General features: G+C 43.0%; 1 protein-coding gene across 1 annotated transcript in view; it reads left to right on the top strand.

The window, feature by feature from the left end:
• The window catches only part of klhl13 (kelch-like family member 13), a 78,031-nt gene that overhangs the window by 5,238 nt on the left and 53,501 nt on the right, over positions 1-19,292 (top strand). Inside the window, exon 2 of the mRNA XM_080855607.1 lies at positions 6,031-6,105. Within this exon, the coding sequence (XP_080711733.1) occupies positions 6,053-6,105 (53 nt within the window). The 5' untranslated portion in view covers positions 6,031-6,052. The remainder of the gene's footprint in view (positions 1-6,030; positions 6,106-19,292) is intronic.

The raw sequence follows: 19,292 nt of genomic DNA, 5'->3' as shown, positions 1-19,292 counted from the left end.
GACATTCTTTTTCTGTCACTTCTTGCTAGGGAACAGACTCACTCCACTACAAATTCCCTCAGCTGTCTCTCTCTCCGGCAAGAGTAGAAGAGCGCGGCAAGAAAGAGCTTGGGCTCAATTTACTGGCCAGCAAAGACTAGTGTCTAGGATGAAAATGGGCAAATTTAGCTAGTCAGACTCTCTTTCACACAAATGTTTTTTAACTAATTACTAACTAAAAACCCAAAATTCTTATACCAACTCTCTCTGGCACATGTTATGTTTTGAAGATTGCGGTTTGTGTTTTTAGTTCTGTTATACATCACATAGTTTTACAGCCTATGAATAAGGCAACTACAAGGCCACCTTCTGAGTGTAGCATAATGCAGGATCACTTAACTGTCAGGGCAAACTCCTCAGTCCGGTGTAAACCCTAATTGGTATGACAGACCAGATAGCAGGTCCCAAGTAAGGTAACACGCTATAATCCCTGCTCATTGTGGGATTATCAAGTGTGGGATTATCTGACCAAGTGTAGTAGGCTAAATCTCAGTCAACACAGGAAAGAGAGAGTGGAGATGTATTTGTGCATATCGCAGATATAGTAATTCAGTACTAATCACAATGCCATGTAATGTTGATTGCTGCCATTTTTAAGCTTGTGTTGTCTCTAATGAGGAGGTCGGTAATGGGTTCACTTTTTTGGAGCAGTAATTTATTTTAGTTGCAAATACTAAATCCATTGTTTTATTGTTGCTGAACTGCAGCCCTGTATTTTGGGAAGTGGCTGGTGGCTGCCCCATATCCTCTCCTACCCCTTGGGCCGAGTGGGTGTTAAGCTGCAATCCCACTGTTCTGGGTTAAGGAGGAATTTTGTGTTGGGAACCCCATCTGGCCCCACTGCAAGAGCATTTCCTAATGCACGATATAGAGTAGCTCTGCACTGTCCCGTTAATCTATCATCTGGGTCTGGTCTCTGTTTCTCCTGTGCCAGCTGCCCTGAATCCATATTGACGCAACCTGACACTCTTATTTTCATGTTATCTATCTGTTGCTCCTGATATGGTTATGAAATTGTACAGCTTACCCTGTTTCACCTCTCAACGATGGATCACAGAAATGGACTAGCCTACATCCTGGTCCAATCCCTCTGCACCCTCCGCATCAGATGACCTGAATACTTTTTTGGACTTTCTCCATCTTAATTTGCATTTTTCCTAGTATTGGTTTGATGTCAACCAGCTTGTCTCACTTCACTTTTCACTCTCTGGTCATGGGTTAAGACTTTATTTGGGTTCTCTCTCAGGTCCTCTTGTGCCAGTTGAATGAATAGACATCAATCTATTTTGACCTGATCTGAATGGAATGGTCTCATTTTCCATTCAATCCCATTTCATTTAATCAACCAGCTGCACCCCTTGCTAACAGGGTCATAGGGCTAGACTTAATTTGGCTTGTGCCTCTTATTTGCCCCCCAACAAACCGTAGCATTCCGCAGCGGTGACCAGCAGCCGCTATATTTAGCCCCTGCCTGTGTCGATTCACTCGCTGGGCCAGAAATGGCCTGTGCTGTGCCACCACATGCAGAATCACTGTGTTGAGATTTAGAGGGGTAATAAGAGTGTCAGAGTCTATTATCTGTGTTTTTCTGTCTGTCTCTCTGTCTGTATGTGTGTCTCTCTCTCTCTCTCTGTCTGTGTGTGTGTGTGTCTCTCTCTCTCTCTCTCTCTCTCTCTCTCTCCCTGTGTTTGTGTGTGTGTGTTTTAATCCCTAAATATGAGTTCTAGTAAAGCAGCTTTGCCGCTTCATCTTTTGTAAAAAAGCTTGGTGTGAGCTTAGTTGATTTCTGAAGACTGTGACATCAGACGATGGCTTGCATTGAAAGTAAGCAGTTCGCTAAAAATGGAGAATTAAGCATTGCATGACAGACCCTGTTCCAAATAAACAGTTCAGTTATTTCTAAAGATCAGATGGAAAACAGTGTAGGACTAAGTATTTCAATTATTATTGACCAACTAAAACTGATTTCATTTTAGAAAAGTTTTGATATGGGAATTACAGGATCATATTGTTACAGTTTTGTTATACACATTACCATTTTAAGACTAAATTACAATATCTAGTCCAAAAGTTGTGTAGCCTAGCCTAGTTCATGATTTAAAAAAACTCTCAAAATCGCTATGACATGACAACAACACTAATGTTGTGTTGGCCCTATGTTGCGTCACAACATTGTAATGTTTTATAGTATCGTTGTCAGTTTGTGTGATATGTTATGTGTGGGTTGCCAGGACAATTACCTCCGTTATAAAAACTGATGTCTGTGTTTGTAAGCAAGGACATGTTAGCGAAACTTAAGCAAAAAACACATAGGTGACTGTTGCTAAGTTTGCAAAATAGCAAGGTCTGTGGTTTTTACATAGATAATATGCATATGGGGTTTTTAGACATTATTATTATTTATGTTAGGACTCTCTTCAGATGATATGTTGTTGGTACTGGGTAGATTCACCAGCCTAGGGGGTGGACCATGCGCTCTGACACTCTTCTGAAATTGTGAGGAGCATGAGGGTGGGAATCCCCTAAATAGTCAGAAGGTCAAGCATCCACAGCATAATTTGAGCTCAGCACGTGAGCAGGGAAACACTGACCTCAGATATTTTGCCCTATCTTGCCCCTAGTGGATGATCTCACAGGTCATGTTGTCTGCTAGGATGACCTCATCCATGAGCCATGAGCATCCTGTGTTGTGACTAGTTGCAGAGACTGCAACTCCCCTCGCTGTTCATTTTCATCTTCACGGAAGGACTCCTGTGTTCTCCCTGACCCATTCTCACTCACTCACTCACTCACTCACTCACTCACTCACTCACTCACTCACTCACTCCTCTCCCTTACTTCTGCATTCTCCCTGATCTTTTATATTGTAGTTTTTCCTTTGTCTAGCTGCAGTTGAAATCAGATTGGATGTACAGTGTGGCCTCATGGCCTATTTTCCCTCAACTGGTCCTTCTCTTGTCCATCTCTGCCCATTTTTTTGTTCTGTCTTGCCATTGTATGTCATTCTGTTTAGGCTGCAGCTGTTTCAGTTTAGTCTGCCTCTACTGTGTGCAATTATCTGTCTCATTATCTATATCCTCCCATCACATGTCACTGTAGGGCCATCGGTCATAGCCACTGTTATCTCTTGCCTGGGAGGGTCCTGCTGCCGTTATCATCCCAGCTGATTTTGCCTAACGCTCTTTGGCTAACACTCGTGCTGGGGCCGGCCGGCCAGATGGCAGACAACGCCCCAAAATATGAGTCTGAAATATTAATAGAAAGGCCATATGCTCTCCTTCCACAAATAGCCTAAATGCAGAGGGAGAGTGAGGATACATGCACTGTGCACATGGATACTTAGATAGTAAGCGGTGTGTGTGTGTGTGTCTGTGTCTGGCTGTGTGTGTGTGTGTGTGTGTGTGCCTGTGTGCCTGTGCCTGTGGCTGTGTGTGTGTCTGTGGGTGTGTTCATGTTCTTTATGCTTGTCGCCATGCCACTCTCACCTGCAGTGAAAGCAGCCGGGGGGGGGTAGAGGGGCAGAAAACTTCCTTATATAGCAGCAGTGATGCGCAGAAAAGAGAGGCAGACTGGCAGACAGACAGGAAGATTGGTGAGAGATAAAAGGAGGGGAAGAGAGTGAGACGGGATAAAGTCTTTACGAAGTTAGTTCCATCACAGTCTTCTCTGAATGAGCCGTGATGCACAGTGAAAATAGAAACAAAGAGAGAACGAAACCACAGGGAAGGTAAAAAAGAGGGAGTAAGAGAGAGGGTAAACATGTGGATAAAGTGTGAACGAATCATTCACTGACTCAAAGAGTAAACCGAGAGACAGGAAAAGATAAAGGAGAGGTGGATAGGGTCAAAGAAATATACTGACGTATAGAATCTCTGACCTTGCACTGACTTACAGGAGAATCAGACTGATAGGAAAGAATGACCCTGCATATGAAGGAGCCCTCATGTGTATTGTGGGTGTTACCTTCTGTCCATGTTGATGGTCTGGTCTAGAGCCTGAAAAACATACTAGAAGTGAAGCCCCTTGCTCAATGAGATCCAGCTGCTCTATGCTCACACACGTAAGCATTAAAAACACTTTTTTTTAAGTAATATGTGACATTGAAATGTGAGTACATTGCAATCATTGGATGGACCAGCGATATTTAGTTAGGTAACTATTCTTAGCTAAATTGAACCTTCTTCTGTTGGTTTGCAGCTTAGCTCCTTACTCGCTCACTCCATAATCGCCGCTATCCATATAACATTTATTATCAACAATTTACCAATGTAAATATAAATGGTTCAATAACAAGTGGCCATGTCAACATTAGTTCTGTGCAAACCTACAAACAAGTTAGCCTTATGGATGTTGGTTGAATCAGAGAATGAAGATAATTACCGTAAATATTAACTAGCTCATGGATGTGGAATTTGGCTTAAATAAACGATTACCTCTGTAGCTAGCAGTATTTGCCCAACATTCACATGTTCCCCTGCGTCATTATATTAAACTTTCACCTCGGCCATCATATTAATGTACGTTGGCTTCAGCTTCAGCTTGGGCGTGCTGTACGCTACTGAGGCTCCTGGCGGTGTATTAAAACTAAAAGAATAAAGTGTATTATTGTCAATACATCTTGTTTGTTCCTTGTTACTGATTGAGAGTTCAGTCATCCAATCCACCAAACAACTCAAAACAAGAATCAATACCAACAGGAGAATACACTCATGGCAAATTTTACTTGGGCGCCACCCACATGATCAGCTGTGCTGCTCATCCCACAAACGCATGATCCTTACAAGTTGGACATCATTGTTAAGGTGTATTAAACAGGCTTTCCAACGACATAAAATACCATGCCAATTAGTATTGTTACAACTAATCGATTCTAACTAATTCTAACAAATAGTCGACCAAACTTTTACCAAGTTTATATGTTTGAAATGCATGGTGTGTCTAATCTGAAACTAAGGCTAAGCTTCTCTGTAAAGAAACTAGCTAATATAGCTAGAATTACCACAAGCTTACCGACCGTAAGTTCAATTTAAATAATAGCAGCTAGCTAAACTACAATATGCTGGTCCTTCATGTGATGCAAATGTAGTAAAATTCAGATGTCATATTCAATTGAAAAAAAATGTTTAATGCCTATATGTGTGAGCCAGGAGCCACAGGACTGCAGTATGTGTTCTAGTATTTTTCATTTTTCTGGTCTTTTTCCTCAAGTCGCAAATCTATGAAATCACAACAATGTGGTTGGTCAGTTGCAATGAGGCTGCTGGCGCAACATTAACGGAACGTGGGAGTGACTGTCGTAATTTTTTAATGCAGCAGAGTAGCAATTTTGAAGGTTTTCTTTTGTACCTATGAGAGAATGAAGGGGGTTATGGCAAAATAACGCCCATGGTACTCAAATAACTGCCGATTTATTGGATGGGCTCTAGTCTGGTCTGTCTCTCTATGTCGTGCCACTGAAAGAGTGTTTGTTTTAGACATAGGTAAGCACAAACAAAGGTCAGTGTCGACGTCACAAATGTCACAGCCTTAGCTATGAAAGTAGGGGACTGGACAGGGTTTGGGAACTCGGTTCATCTGTTGTGACGATGGATGTTTGCACATTGGTACAGGGCCTCATTTGCATGTCAGGGACCATGATGACTCATTATAAAATAGTGCTTTTCGGCTATACCTTCTGACTGTAGGTCCCTAAGCAGACATGCTTGTACAGTTCTGTAAACAAAATATATCTGGAGCACATTAATGCAGACTCTATGATTTGAAAGGGTTGCATTCGAAAGGATAAAGATATACATCAGTGTAAGGCTAACAAGTATTTTTTCGTTTAGAACATTTTGTTTCTTATTTTGTTTTTTAACATCATCTACTTCCAGGTTTTTAATATCTTCTGTGTATCCATGGATTATTTATTTCACATTACTAACCTATGCTCAGCTATATTACTAAATTACCCAAGATTCGTATGACTGACCTGCTCCTGGTTCCTTTCAGTGGCGTGGGCTTTGGCGAGGGCATGGACCACCCTGTGCATCGAGGGGATACGATGTCCATCGGACTTCACGAAAGGTACTGTCCACTGTGTGTGTGTGTGTGTGTGTGTGTGTGTGTGTGTGTGCGCGCCTAGGTTTCCTCAGCTTCCTTGTGTCAATCATGTCCACACACACGTGCAACCCCCAACCCCCCCCCCCCCCCCCCCCCCCGCTAATCTCTCTGTCCTTATTAATTGTGAGGAACTTCACCCCCCCCCTTCAACGCGCTATCGATCTGTTTACAAAAGCTACCCCCACAAACGGATAAGTGGCAATTACTTATTCCTTGCAATCTCCTGGATGTGTTGTCATTTTAGTCCTTTGTGCACAACTGTCTAGAACAGATAGAGACGCAATGGGGAGCTAGTATTTGTTCTGAAGAAAACTAGTGGATTTACTTTGATAAGCTTTGCTTTAATGCTTTACCAGCTGTTGCATCAGCTGACAATAACTATTTCACATGCTTCTGAAGAGCAGCCTGCTGCAGTTCACTTTGTTTTAAGTGTTTGCTTTGATTTGTGTGTCGGGGAAGTCTTTTGGTCTCGGCCTTATGTCCCAGAATCGGAGGTAAAAACGGTGAGAGTGCTTCGCAATGTGCCATCTCTCAGAATGCTGTTTGTGTTCCATCTGACCCGGGTCAGGTCGGGTTCTTAGCTAATGGGCTTTCAGCAGGCATAATTGGTCCCGACTTCCAGGTGTCTCTTGGGGGAGAAGAGAGAGGTTGCAATTGTCCTGCCATCTCAATGCAGAGGCTTTCGTTCTATCCAAGCTTCCTGTTGACTACTTTTTTTTTTTTTTCTTCTTGCTTTCTTGTTTTCTTTCCTTCCTTCTTTCCCTTTCCATCCCTCTTTTACTCTTCTCTTCTTGAGCGGCTCTTCTGCCCTCTCTTCACTTACAGTTGTTTTGAAAGTTGTTTACCTGGGCTCACAATGATTATGGCCTCAGTCAGTATCAGCTTCAAGGCTGATGGGGTCCTTGACGTTTGCAAATTACACCATTCAAGCAGAAGGCTGGCTGTATTGCGGTTGGAATTAAAGAATTCTGCTGAATAGCTATGATGTGACTTGAACACACTGTGAGGAGGTGTGTGTGTGTGTGTGTGTGTGTGTGTGTGTGTGTGTGTGTGTGTGTTTTTGTCCATGGTTGAAGGGCAGAGAGGAGTAAACTAGTCTGAACACAGCATTTAGATGATGGTTTGAATGACCACTCTGACTCTGCTTTTCTATGTTATTGTTGCAGCTGTTTTGGGGATTCTCAATGTCTTTTTTTCATAGCTCCTCTCTCTGTCACTCTCTCTCTCTCTCCCCATCTGACATCCCCATCTGACATTCTGACAGTAGCCATGGATAGGTGATTGCACACCTCTCTCTCTCTTCCTTTTTCTCTCTGTCTTTTTCTCTCCTTCTGCAGGGTTAAAGCCTGTGCAGAAAGGCCTGTAGGTTCTGACGGACTGTAAAACATGGCTTTTCTGCATGCCACTACTGATGAGACAGTGTGTGTGTGTGTGCTAGTGTGTACACACGCTACTGCCTCAAATCTTCTCACAGGGCTCATTGTAAAGGGTTGCTAGGTAATGGCATTTGTTGCTAAGAGAGTCAACTGCCACACCACTGTGCACTGAGGCATGCGTGGGAGAAGGAGTGTATGCGTGTCCTTTTTACACCTTTTTCCACAGTGTATTGTCAAATCTCTCCCCTCCCTCACGGTTCAATACGCACATGAACCGCAGTTTAATGATAAGCCTGTCAATTTCCTATAATTTTTCGAACTTGCTTACTGTGCTGCTGACTACAGCTACATTGTACATTCAGATCCATAGAACATCTCTGAAGCCTGTTAGAATTTCCCTGGAGCCTATCAGCGCTCTGTATGCAAATAGGAGCTGGAGGAGAGAGGGGAAACAAAAAACTAAATTATCTCAGCTTCAACTTCACAATGGCGAACACCAACTAAACAGAGGAAGGCTCATTTGGATAAGCACTGCATCTCTCAAATCGGCTGTGGGAACATTTTGGATTCAGCCTTCAATACGAAAATGAAGCTAAGAAGTCTGTTAAAAAAAAAGTAGTCTACATGCATTATATCGCCATCAGTCAACCCAATCCCAGGTGGAGCAAGGAGAGTCCCCTTGTTAGCGAAAAACACAACAATTTCTTTCTGTTTTCTTCCAACACCTATTTGGCAAATATCACAAAAATGTTAAAAATAAATAAAACTACAAGGGCGCTCTGTGAGCACAGACCTCCGCCAAGGCCAAATGCCACATCTTGCAATGTAAGGACATTACTGACGAGGGATTATGCCACCTATGCCAAAGTAACGCGTTTCAATGTCCCCTCCCGCACACATTTCAGCAGTAAGGCTCCATAATCCTTCACAGAGCGAAATTGAAAATTAATTTAATCAGACACATTGTCTAGCTCTCTTCACTGGTAGTTGGACCTCCAGACCAAATGAATGCTACCTCACTTTAGTAGCGACAGAAACCAGGCCTAGTCAGTCATGCTGCCATTTTTCTGATCAGAAAGGAAAAATAAATAGTCTTTATTTAAGGAATGAGACAACAACAAAAATCACCTTTCAAAAAATGAAGATACCGAAAACATACCGTTACCATGGCTTTAGTAGCCTAAGCTAGTTAGCTGTGGATCAACTGACATTAACCAAGCAAGCAAAGCTGCTAATGTTGTGTTTGTAACATTTTTGTGATCTCACATCAGTATTATGTTTATAATAATAATGTTAAGTTCTACAATCATAACATTGATGAGAAATTAGTAGCTATGTTTGCTTGCGTATGGAATGACGTGGCTCGTGGAAAAGCGGACCGGTTCTTAGAACTTCGTACTGGCACTAGCACCAGTCCAGAACTAGCTCCTAGTTTGTGTTGGTGGAGAGGGGGCATGTGATTGCAAGATAGAAAGAAAGAAAGAGATTTGCATGTGAACGTGTGTTTGAGAGACCATGAGGGCTGGGGCAGTTATATTGGCTTCTGCATGGATTGTGATCGCAGATCCTTTCCAAGATGCCCAACCAGGCTCTGACATTGATTTCGATGGCATGTGCACAGATGGAAATAGCCTGTCACCTCTCCAAGAAGCAACGTGTTCTATTACATAATGGTTGTAATGGGATCCTCCAGTGTTTTGTTTGGTCTCCCAGTGATGTGTGAACCCCAAAGCATGAACCTTCGTTCTCCTTTCTGGAGTACAAATAGAAGTTTCTTCTACCACACACCACCCGCTGCATACTAATACCACTGTTCAAGTAGAACTGTATGACCTACAGGGGATTAATTTCCTATCCAATTATTCTGTAATTTGAGGTACAGAAATCTTATGACACAAGTCTCATATGTTATTGTATTAACTAAAAAAAACATTCAGTGGCATCATATTTGATTTAGGGGAACTCTGTTCTCCATCTTGTTAAATTTGGTCTGCAAAACAACAGTCACCCACCTTAAGTCTGCAAGTCTACAGTTTGATTCCATTTTATTCATTTTTATAGGAACACCCCTTACAGCAGATAGATCTAAAAAATACTTAAAAGCATCCGCTAAAACAGACAAACCCTCAAGGCACACAAGTTAAGACAGACACGGGAATACACACACACACACACACACACACACACACACACACACACACACACACTTCACATTAAAGTGGACAGTAGGGGCCCAGCTGACAGTCAGAGCGGCTTGCTGGTGTGGGTGAGAGTGCCCCTGGCAGGGATTGTTCCCTTGTGTTCCCTAAGCTGTTTTCCACCAGGCCCCATCTGTTCCTGCGCCTGTCACACCACACCCATGCCCACATCACATGCTATCCCTTCTGCCTGTGAATCACTGCCCCAGCCCTTGCCAGTGCAACCCACTGGGCACCCTCTGCCAACACACCCTTGCTCATTTTTGTTTTGTTCTTAGTTTGTTTGTGGGCTGGACATGTGTGCTGGCAGCAAACTTAAGCACTTGTTTGATCTCATGGAGGTTTTTTTAAACATGGAAGCGTTTGATAATCAGGAACTGAGGTGTTATCTCCCTGTTTACACAACCCGCCGTGGCTGGCTGAGGTGAATGCTGGAGTATAGGGTGTTGGGTATTACATGTCCCAGGCGGGTTGCTTTCTCCTCCGGTAACATAAAGCCACCTGCTCTTAAGTGCTTTCTCAGGCACTGTTGCTGACCCGCTTTTGAAACCTTGGCTGAAAACCACCTGTGGTGGTATCTACAGGTCTGCTTATTTTTAATGTCTGGATGATAGTGATGCCTCTGATGTATTTCTGTTTATGGAGCTGAGCCGCGATTGGTTGGAGCTGTTGGAAAGGCACTGTTGTGGCACTGGGTCGACTGTGCACCGTGCGCTGAGGCCCAATAGATGATGTGGTGCCAACGTGATTATCCGGCCACGTGCGTGGGGGTGAAACAGTGGTGCCCGTGGTCAGATAGGCACCTCATATTTGGGGACCGATCCTTGCATGATCTGGCAGGGATTTGGAGGCCAGATCCGGCCCAGACCTGTTGCGAATTCAGACTAATATTGGTTGTCTAGTGGATGTTGGTTATCATGGCTGAAAGTGCAGAACTAATGCTGACTACTTCAATAGAATTATCAGGCTGGAATCTTTTTTTCTTTTCTCAGGACATTTCACATTCATTTTATCGCCTTTCTGTGGCAACGACACCAAGGTAGAGGGTATGGTACCTGGGAACCACCCACATACCTTTGAAAAATGTCTGATCTGCATGTCGCTTCCAACGAAATGTCTGCTAAATGCAGTCAATGTAGCTCTTTGATCCATTAATAGAGACTACCAATTCTAACAGTGGTGCAGGGCATCAAAGGAAAGGTGTTGGAGAAGCTGGTGTAGGTTTCTCCACAGTAAAAAAAGAAAAAAATGTGTTATACTTAATTCATTCTGTTAGTTACATACCATTTTCCACATTCTCAGTGCCCAGGCTTCTTCCAGCACCCGGTTGTGCACATAGGCTATACCAGAGAACCATATGGCTGATTGAGCAACTGGTGCTGCTGTCATTGACGCCATCTGCAGTCTGATAAATGGTCCTGTGTTCGGGGGGTCCTATTAATAATACATATGTTGAGCACCAATAATCCAGTTCTTAAGAGTACGTGCCAAACATACCTATATGAAGTACACATGAATCACATTGTGTGTCTTTGTTTACGTATTGGCTCTCCTATAGGCTATTTGTGGAACCAAATGTTTTACAGCCAAGCTTGTTAAGATGGGAGGACAGAGTTGAATGAGAGGTTTCGCACCCGTTGGCCAGTGAAGTAGAACTGGGGGTCTAGAGGTCAACCTGTTTGATTGGGTTCACTACATGGTGATATTTGACTGTTGCCTAATGTTTGTTAAAAAAGTGAAATATGGCCCACAAAAATGATTACTATTGAGTCTTCATTGAATTGAAGACCATCATTCTTTATTCATCCTCCTCAGTTTTTTCCTTCTCACTCCAGAGTTGCTATTATTGACTTGGCCGACACAGATGACGAACTGTTCCGTGCTTTCCTGCCCATGTCAGGTATAAGGACTCACCTCCATCATAATCCACCACAGCCCTAAATCCATAAGACGAGTGTTTTGTTTTTATTCTAAATGGTCTATGTCATTCCATTCCATTGTATTCTATTTCATCCCATATTACAGGTTTCCAGTCCTTTGCCATGTATTCCCAGCCTATGTTGTTGTTGGTAGAGAGGGGCTGATGCACTGACGTCAGTGTGTATCTAAAATCGAGTCCCTGTTGGCTGCCTAGGCATTTGGAGCTGGCTCTGGAGACAAGGTGAAAATGAAACACTCGTGCTGGTGCTGGATCCTGAGACCTTGGTGATTGTTGCCTGGCAGTTAGTAAACGTTGCATCGTTAGGGCCTCTCTGGAAGTAACAGGAGCTGTGGCTTGAGAATTGGTGTGAGGCGGATAATGCGGAACAGATGAAGGTGTCGTTAATTTGGTGTTATCTTTGTGAGGCTGTGATTAGCTTTATGGAAGTTACGCAACACATGGTAGATGGAAGAAGGCTAGGGGTGTGCAACAACAACGTTTTTTTGATTAGGATAATCCATTTTTGTATTGGTCTAATTCAATATCAATCTGTAAAATCAATGGATCAAACTTTTGCCAATATGCTTTTTTTCTGGTTTTTCTATGTTCATTTCCGCAAGACATCCAATTTGTAATCCTTTGTTGGATCCTCTAGTGCAGTGGTCACCAAACTTTTTAGGCCCAAGATCACCAACCTTTACCTTGGTGAAGGCAAGATCTACCTATTGAGGCGTTGAGAGAAAAAGAATGTCCAGACTCCAGACCGTACTTACAACTTATCTTTGTATTGGGTCTAGTTGTAATTGAATGAAATCAAACACTTTGGTCCAGCTTTCAAATTTATGTGACCAAGAACACACTTAATCAGGGGTTCTCAATTATATCAGAATCAGAATCAGAATCAGAATCAGAAACAGATTTATTGTCACGTAGGTATGCGCCTACTTGAAATTTTTTCTGGTGCATAGGTGCATACAGTAAACATAAAAACATAAAAACACAAACATACACACACAATAAGTACTACATAACATAACATAAAAACATAGGAGCACACTAAGTACTAGACATAACATAAGTACTACAGAACACAGTATGTAAACAGATGTATATATAAATAGAGTGTATATAAAGAAGTGAAGTAAGGGGTAAAATGCAAAAGAAAGCAGTGCAGGTGTGCAAAAGTGAATGTGCAATGTAAAGGAGTGAAAGGAGATGTGAGTTAACATAACTCAGATTTGGGGAGTGGGGGAGGGGCAAGAGTCCAAGACAGGTGGGGGACCCGGGCCTTGTTGATGAGACCAGCAGCAGTAGGGAAAAAACTGTTTTTGTGGCGTGAGGTTTTGGTCCTGATGGACCGCAGCCTCCTGCCAGAGGGGAGAACCTCGAAGAGTTTATGACCCGGGTGGGAGGGATCGGCCGCAATCTTACCTGCCCGCCTCAGGGTCCTAGAGGCAAACAGGTCCTGTAGAGATGGCAGATTGCAGCCAATCACCTTCTCAGCAGTGCGGATGATACGCTGCAGTCTGCCCTTGTCGTTGGCAGTGGCAGCAGCGTACCAGGTGGTGATGGAGGAGGAGAGGATGGACTCGATGATGCAGGTGTAGAAGTGCACCATCACTGTCTTAAGTATATCAATTAGGCTATCAATCCATCTCAAACTATGATTTTTCTAAATTATTTCCACAGCCCATATAGAACCACAGACAGCAATTATTTTATTAGTTTGACGCTGAAACTATGTGACAGATTTCTTCTTCATATCCAATTTGATTGAAATCTCTATCTGTCTGCAATACCGATCTCGGCCTCTACGCAACTTCGGCGCTCTCACACTTGCCAGACATAGACAGTAGAAGTAATGACACGCAGCGATCGGTTGCTTGGGCAAACATGGATACAGGGCTGTTAACGGTGTGTTTTTCGCCTGGAAGTCTGTAGAAATCTGGCTCCTTATTCAATTTGAAGTTCAATTTAAGAATCCTCCTGAGAACACTTCAGCTGTGTTCAGAGATCTTTTCTGATTATGGTCTTCAGAATTCCGTTAGGAAACATTTCAGAAGACACTTCAGAAAATGTTCGAAAATGAAAACAAAACAAAAACAAACAAACATTTTTTTAAATTTTGGAGATCGACATGGAAAGTCCCCGAGATCGACACGGGTTGGTGACCTCTGCTCTAGTGGTTTTCACAACTGGTTTACTATAGATTTGTGTTGCCTTTAGAGCTTTTAAACATCTCTCCAAATATGGAAGGCAGCTATACAGCATTTCATATCTCCTATATCCTACCTATAGTGAAACTGAATTGAATTGAATCGGATCGTTTGCTTGTGAAGCATAATCAAATCAAACCAGGGAATCTGTGCCAAAACTGACATGGAGGGTAATTTCATGACATAATCTTCAAAAGTACCATTGGGAAAAACGCAGAGACCTGTGGGCACGCACACTCTGTCTCAAATTCTTAAAAGGGTGTGTGTGTGTGTGTGTGTGTGTGTGTGTGTGTGTGTGTGTGTGTGTGTGTGTGTGTGTGTTGTTCAGGAACTAGATTTGTCTGGATTGTGAGTGGTCCAATCCTGTACATTTACCCTTGAAGTCATAACATAGATAGGCGAATGGCTGTCTCCACTGTGAGGATGAGGGGTGAATTTAGCATTGAGACCTTCCCAGCATCCTCAACCTGCTGTATCTCTTCATATATCTTCATCTTCCCACTTTCCCCTGTTCCTTTGCTCTTTTTTTCTGAATCTGATCTCTCTCTTTCTCTCTCATTTTATCTTTCTCTCTTGCTTTCTGGCTTTTATTTACATCTTCTCACTCCCCCTTTTCTGAACAATCCTTTTCTTTTTTCTTACTCTTTCATTCCTTTCCTGAGGTTTAATCTTGCTCACTCACAGTATATCACTCCTCTATCTCATTCTCACACTCCATCCTCCCTCTGTCTCCTCTGTTTGGGCTCTCTCACTTTCTCGCTCTCCCTCTTTCTCACTCTCGCTCTCCCTCTCTTTCTCTCACTTGCTCTCCCTCTCTTTCCCTCACTCGCTTGGCTTTCCCATCTCAGACATTTCCGTCTGCTGAGTTCTCTCTCTTCTAAGTACTTAAGCATGGTGATGGGGTTTTTCTCCTGCAGAAATGCTTTGAAAATGACAAATGCGGATTAATTGTGGATTTGCGCTGAGCCCTGCTAAAAATGCACTGTTGGATTTGGAGCTGAACAAGCGCATTTTCATAGCTCCCCAACTTTTTTTTTTTTTCTGGATGAGGGCATGGTTCATTTTCTGTCTCTTTTTTTTTTTGTCCTGTTTCTTTCTTTCAAGAGGGGAGGGGTGGTTGTGTTTTGAAATCAACATGTCATTTGTACCGTCGAGGGCGGACATGCACACAGGCACACGGGCACACACACACACACACACACACTCACACAGAATTTCTTGAATAACTGTTCCTGTAAGAGAAGACATCAGCAGTGCGTACCCAAACCCTTAAAAATGTTTGATCTCCTGTTCACATCCTCTGCCACACACAGTCTTCAAGGGGAGAACCCCATTTTCAAAGAGACGGATGTGTTAGACAGGATTTAAAATTCCCTTTTTAGTGTTGCACTCGACTGATCTTTAAAACCATCAGTAATCTCTGTCCTTCTTTTTTCGCCCTCCTCCATCAGTTTCACCATGTTCAGGCATGCCAGATCACACAGTTTTTGAAAAAGGTGTGTGTGTGTGTTTGTTTGTGTGTGTGTGTGTGTGTGTGTGTGTGTGTGTGTGTGTGTGTGTGTCAGAATGAATGGGTTTGCTGTACTGCCTGGGCGTAAGTCCTAAGCTTAGCCTAATGACTGCATAGCCTATGCCCACACCGCCTATGGGTACTCTGCAAGTCTCTGTAGTTTTTGTCTTATGTGTGGCGGTGGCCATTTACATTTCCGGTATTGCAGGTATGTCTCTGTTGTGACTGTGTGTCTGCTTTCTTCTGTTGTGTACACACCACAAACAGACACTGGGCGAAATTCTGTTCTGTCGCAGCAATAACAGGTAGGCTTTAAATACAGCAAAGATGTTTTGTAAAGTGGCCCCCGTTTTATGTATTTAGTTATTCTTTAAATATTTATATTCTGTAGGCTATTCTGGGCTATTCATTATTTTCTGTGTTTGATAGCGTGTGGACCTGTTGTACCATCCAAACCTGTTACCTCTTCCCTAGAAGTTTGGAGGAGGGGGGGGTTTCTTGCCTTTTTGGATCAAAACAAAGCATAGTGTTTATTTGAGAGAAGAAGAGGAAAGAGAGCAAGAATCTTTGTTGTCATTCTTCCAGTGGCCCTGTACCCCCTTTCTTGACCCCCCCCCCCATAGGCCCCAGTGGATCGGTGACTCTAATTATAGAAGTATATGAATAGCAATGTCAGGCAGAGCCAGTAGATTGGCTTTTAATTAAGTGGGTGAGGACAGAGGTGTGGTGCCATCCTGTGCTTATGCTCTGCCTACTCACATGGGATCTCTTAGTGAGAGTGAATGAGTGAGTCTCTCTCTCACACACACTCACACACACACACACACACACACACACACACACCTCCAGATATTACTTTGAGAGACATATACCCCTGAAACATCTCTAAGCTGCAAGCGGTGTGTGAGGGAGAGAGTGATATATTGTAGGTAGATTCCGAGTTGTTGACAGACATGATATATGTTGAAGTGACCGCAGAGAATAGAATAGAACATATTTATTTGTCATTGCACAAGTGCAACGAAATTGAGGTGGCAGCTCTCAGACTTCAGTGCAATTGAAAAGTAAAAAAACAAAAACAATACAAATATATATATACAATATAATTTCTGATTAACACTATAAAAACTCAGCTTAAGCAAAACACAAGACATATTACTCATCATAGAGACAGAAATACAGGTCAGTTGTGTGCATTGTTTAGTGCAATGATAGCTCTTGGATAGAAGCGGTTTCTCAGCCTGTCTGTTTTTGCTTTGATGGTCCGAAAGCATAACATTTCAAATAGGTGGTGACCAGGGTGTGTTGAGTCTCTGAGGATGCTGTTGGCCTTCCTGAGGCAGCGTGTTGTATAGATGTCCTCCAGAGAGCAGCCAATGACTCTTTGTGCGGTGTTAATGACCCTCTGGAGTACCTTTCTTTCTGCTGCTGTGCAGCTGGCAAACCACAGTGAGATGCCATAGCTCAGCACTGACTCCACAGAGCAGCGGTAAAAGGACACTACCAGTTTCTGTTTTAATTTATTCTTCCAATTCAGGACAATACTAATGAGCGTTTGGGGTTACTGAAAGAGAGGGATAGTCCGGCATTTATACCAAAGTCTAGTCACTTCCCCGTGTGGCCAGTAGATGGTAGGAGATTATCTGAGATCACAGGCCGCTTCCTGAGAATGTGTGTCACTAATGCTGTTATGACGTCTTTTCTCTCTTTCTCTCTCTCTCTATCTATCTATCTATCTATCTATCTATCTATCTATCTATCTATCTATCGCTCGCTCATTCACTCACTCATACTCTCTCTCTTCCGCGCTCTCTCTTGCAGACACTCGCTCACTCACTCACTCACACACACACACACACACACACACACACACACATGCTTGCTCACTAACTCACACACACACTCACTCAAACACACTCACGCAAACACAGCACATTGATCTGCACTCTGAGTTGCTCATGTTGGAACACAGAAAAGCACTCAGAAAAGCACATTTGAACTCTTGTCCGAGTCTGTCCTCCTGTGTCGCATGTATTCAAACACACTCGCAAGCAAAACACTCACAAAGCTGAGCGTTGCAGCCTGAATTGTAAAGTCAAAAGAACGTATTGTCACAAAAACATGCAGATAAGCACACACACACACACTCTCATGACAATGCTAACTCACCCACAGACTCTCATGTACACATATTGTATGTGTCTTTTCCATGACTGTGTATTAAGCCAATGCACACACATATCTGTGCACTTCTCACACACACACTCACATTCTATTCTGCTCTATATATTTTCTTGTGCATATGGATAAGTGTATACACACACCCACACATGTGCGAGTGCCCCCTTGCAACTTGTACCTGCAGATTAACACTTACTTACACATGTTCTCTACCCTTCTCTCCTACACCTTCATGTACACACACACTCACACACACACACACACAATCACGCTGGCTTTCTCTCACATACACACACACACACCCTCTCCATGAACCTCTGCATGTTGTGTTGCGTGTGAAGTGCCGTGCCTACTCTCTTAATGTCATTAGTGGGGTTTAATGCTGTAAAGGAGTTAGCTTAGCTTCCTTAAGCACCTGGCAATCACTAGGCTGACTACTGGCAGATCCATCCCGGACACCCCTGCTGGAGTTTGGGGGGGGAGTGGGGGGCTCTCATATCTGTCCTATCTTCTCAACATCTCACTCCTGAATGACAGTTTGTTTAGCATTAGCACCACTAAGATGACATGCAGATCAGCTGCATGCTAGCAAGCACAGAGGCTATTAAGGAATTGTAATCAGTTAAGTGGGTAGTCTTCCATCCTACAAGGCCCCCCTGGCCCCCAGATGAATGCATTTAGTTTCTTTCATAGTTTAACTTTTATGCTTTTGCGAAAATGTGCCTTTTCAAATGCCTAATCCTATTATAATGTTGTGTTTACATGATTGCTCATCAGCATGCCAACACAATGTTGTAAGACACCAGTCCTGTCAAAGTTAATTATCGTTCTCTGCCCAGCGTGTATGATCTCTCACCCTGACGGACGCTGTGACCACCTGCACTGTGCCCTGCACAGCACTCAGTGCTGCACTGACAGCTTTTGTCAGCAGGGTTCCTGCATAAGAATGTGATTCTCCATAGGTGATCATATTCAACACGATCAGGAATTATGAACGCATAAAAGAGTTTTGATACTACGAGACGAGAAATCCTACGAATTGTTTATTTATCATCATCAACAGTCAAACATTTGAATTCAACAACATTAAAAACAAATTGGCTGACTATGTTGTGTATGAAAATAATTTATTTTCTACTCACTGCCACTGAGGATGTGGTGGATGAAGGAACAGCTCCAACCTGAAGCTTCAGGGACAAGTAATGGTGGATAAAGTTGCGACCTCTGTTTTTGCCTGTCCACACGGCAACGTAAAGGTTGCGTTTTTTTTTTTTAAGTCCTCACTCTGAAGCCCGTTAAAAAGCTACATAAAAAGGCCCTGAAAATGCCTTTGGACAAAAGGCCAATACTTAACACTGAGTTTGCGCCGTATTCATGTGGATGCCACCCAAAAGCACTCTCCTCCAGGATTAGTTCTCACATGAAGGGAGGAAGTTTTCTTTATGGTTTGTGTTATACTGTGGCCGCATAGCCACACACACACACACACACACACATAGATACACACATACACAATCACCTACTGTCAAACACTTCTTCTCTCCTTTTCACACCAGAACAAACCATTTCTGCCCAAATAGCTGCACTATATATTTTGAATTGTAACCTTTAACAAGTCTGGGAGTCTTGTTGTGATTTGGACTGATTTTTATTTTTAGCTAGGGTTTGAAAAGTCAACTAAAGTATAAAGTTACTTTCTAACCCCTTGCCCCCCTCCCCCCGCATCCCCTATTGCTTCTTCTCTTTCTC

Source organism: Sprattus sprattus (assembly GCF_963457725.1).
Source record: "Sprattus sprattus genome assembly, chromosome: 1".
In the NCBI taxonomy this organism is placed as follows: Eukaryota; Metazoa; Chordata; class Actinopteri; order Clupeiformes; family Clupeidae; genus Sprattus; species Sprattus sprattus.
Note: the sequence above shows the minus strand (reverse complement) of the source record. Positions and strands in the feature narration are given on the sequence as shown.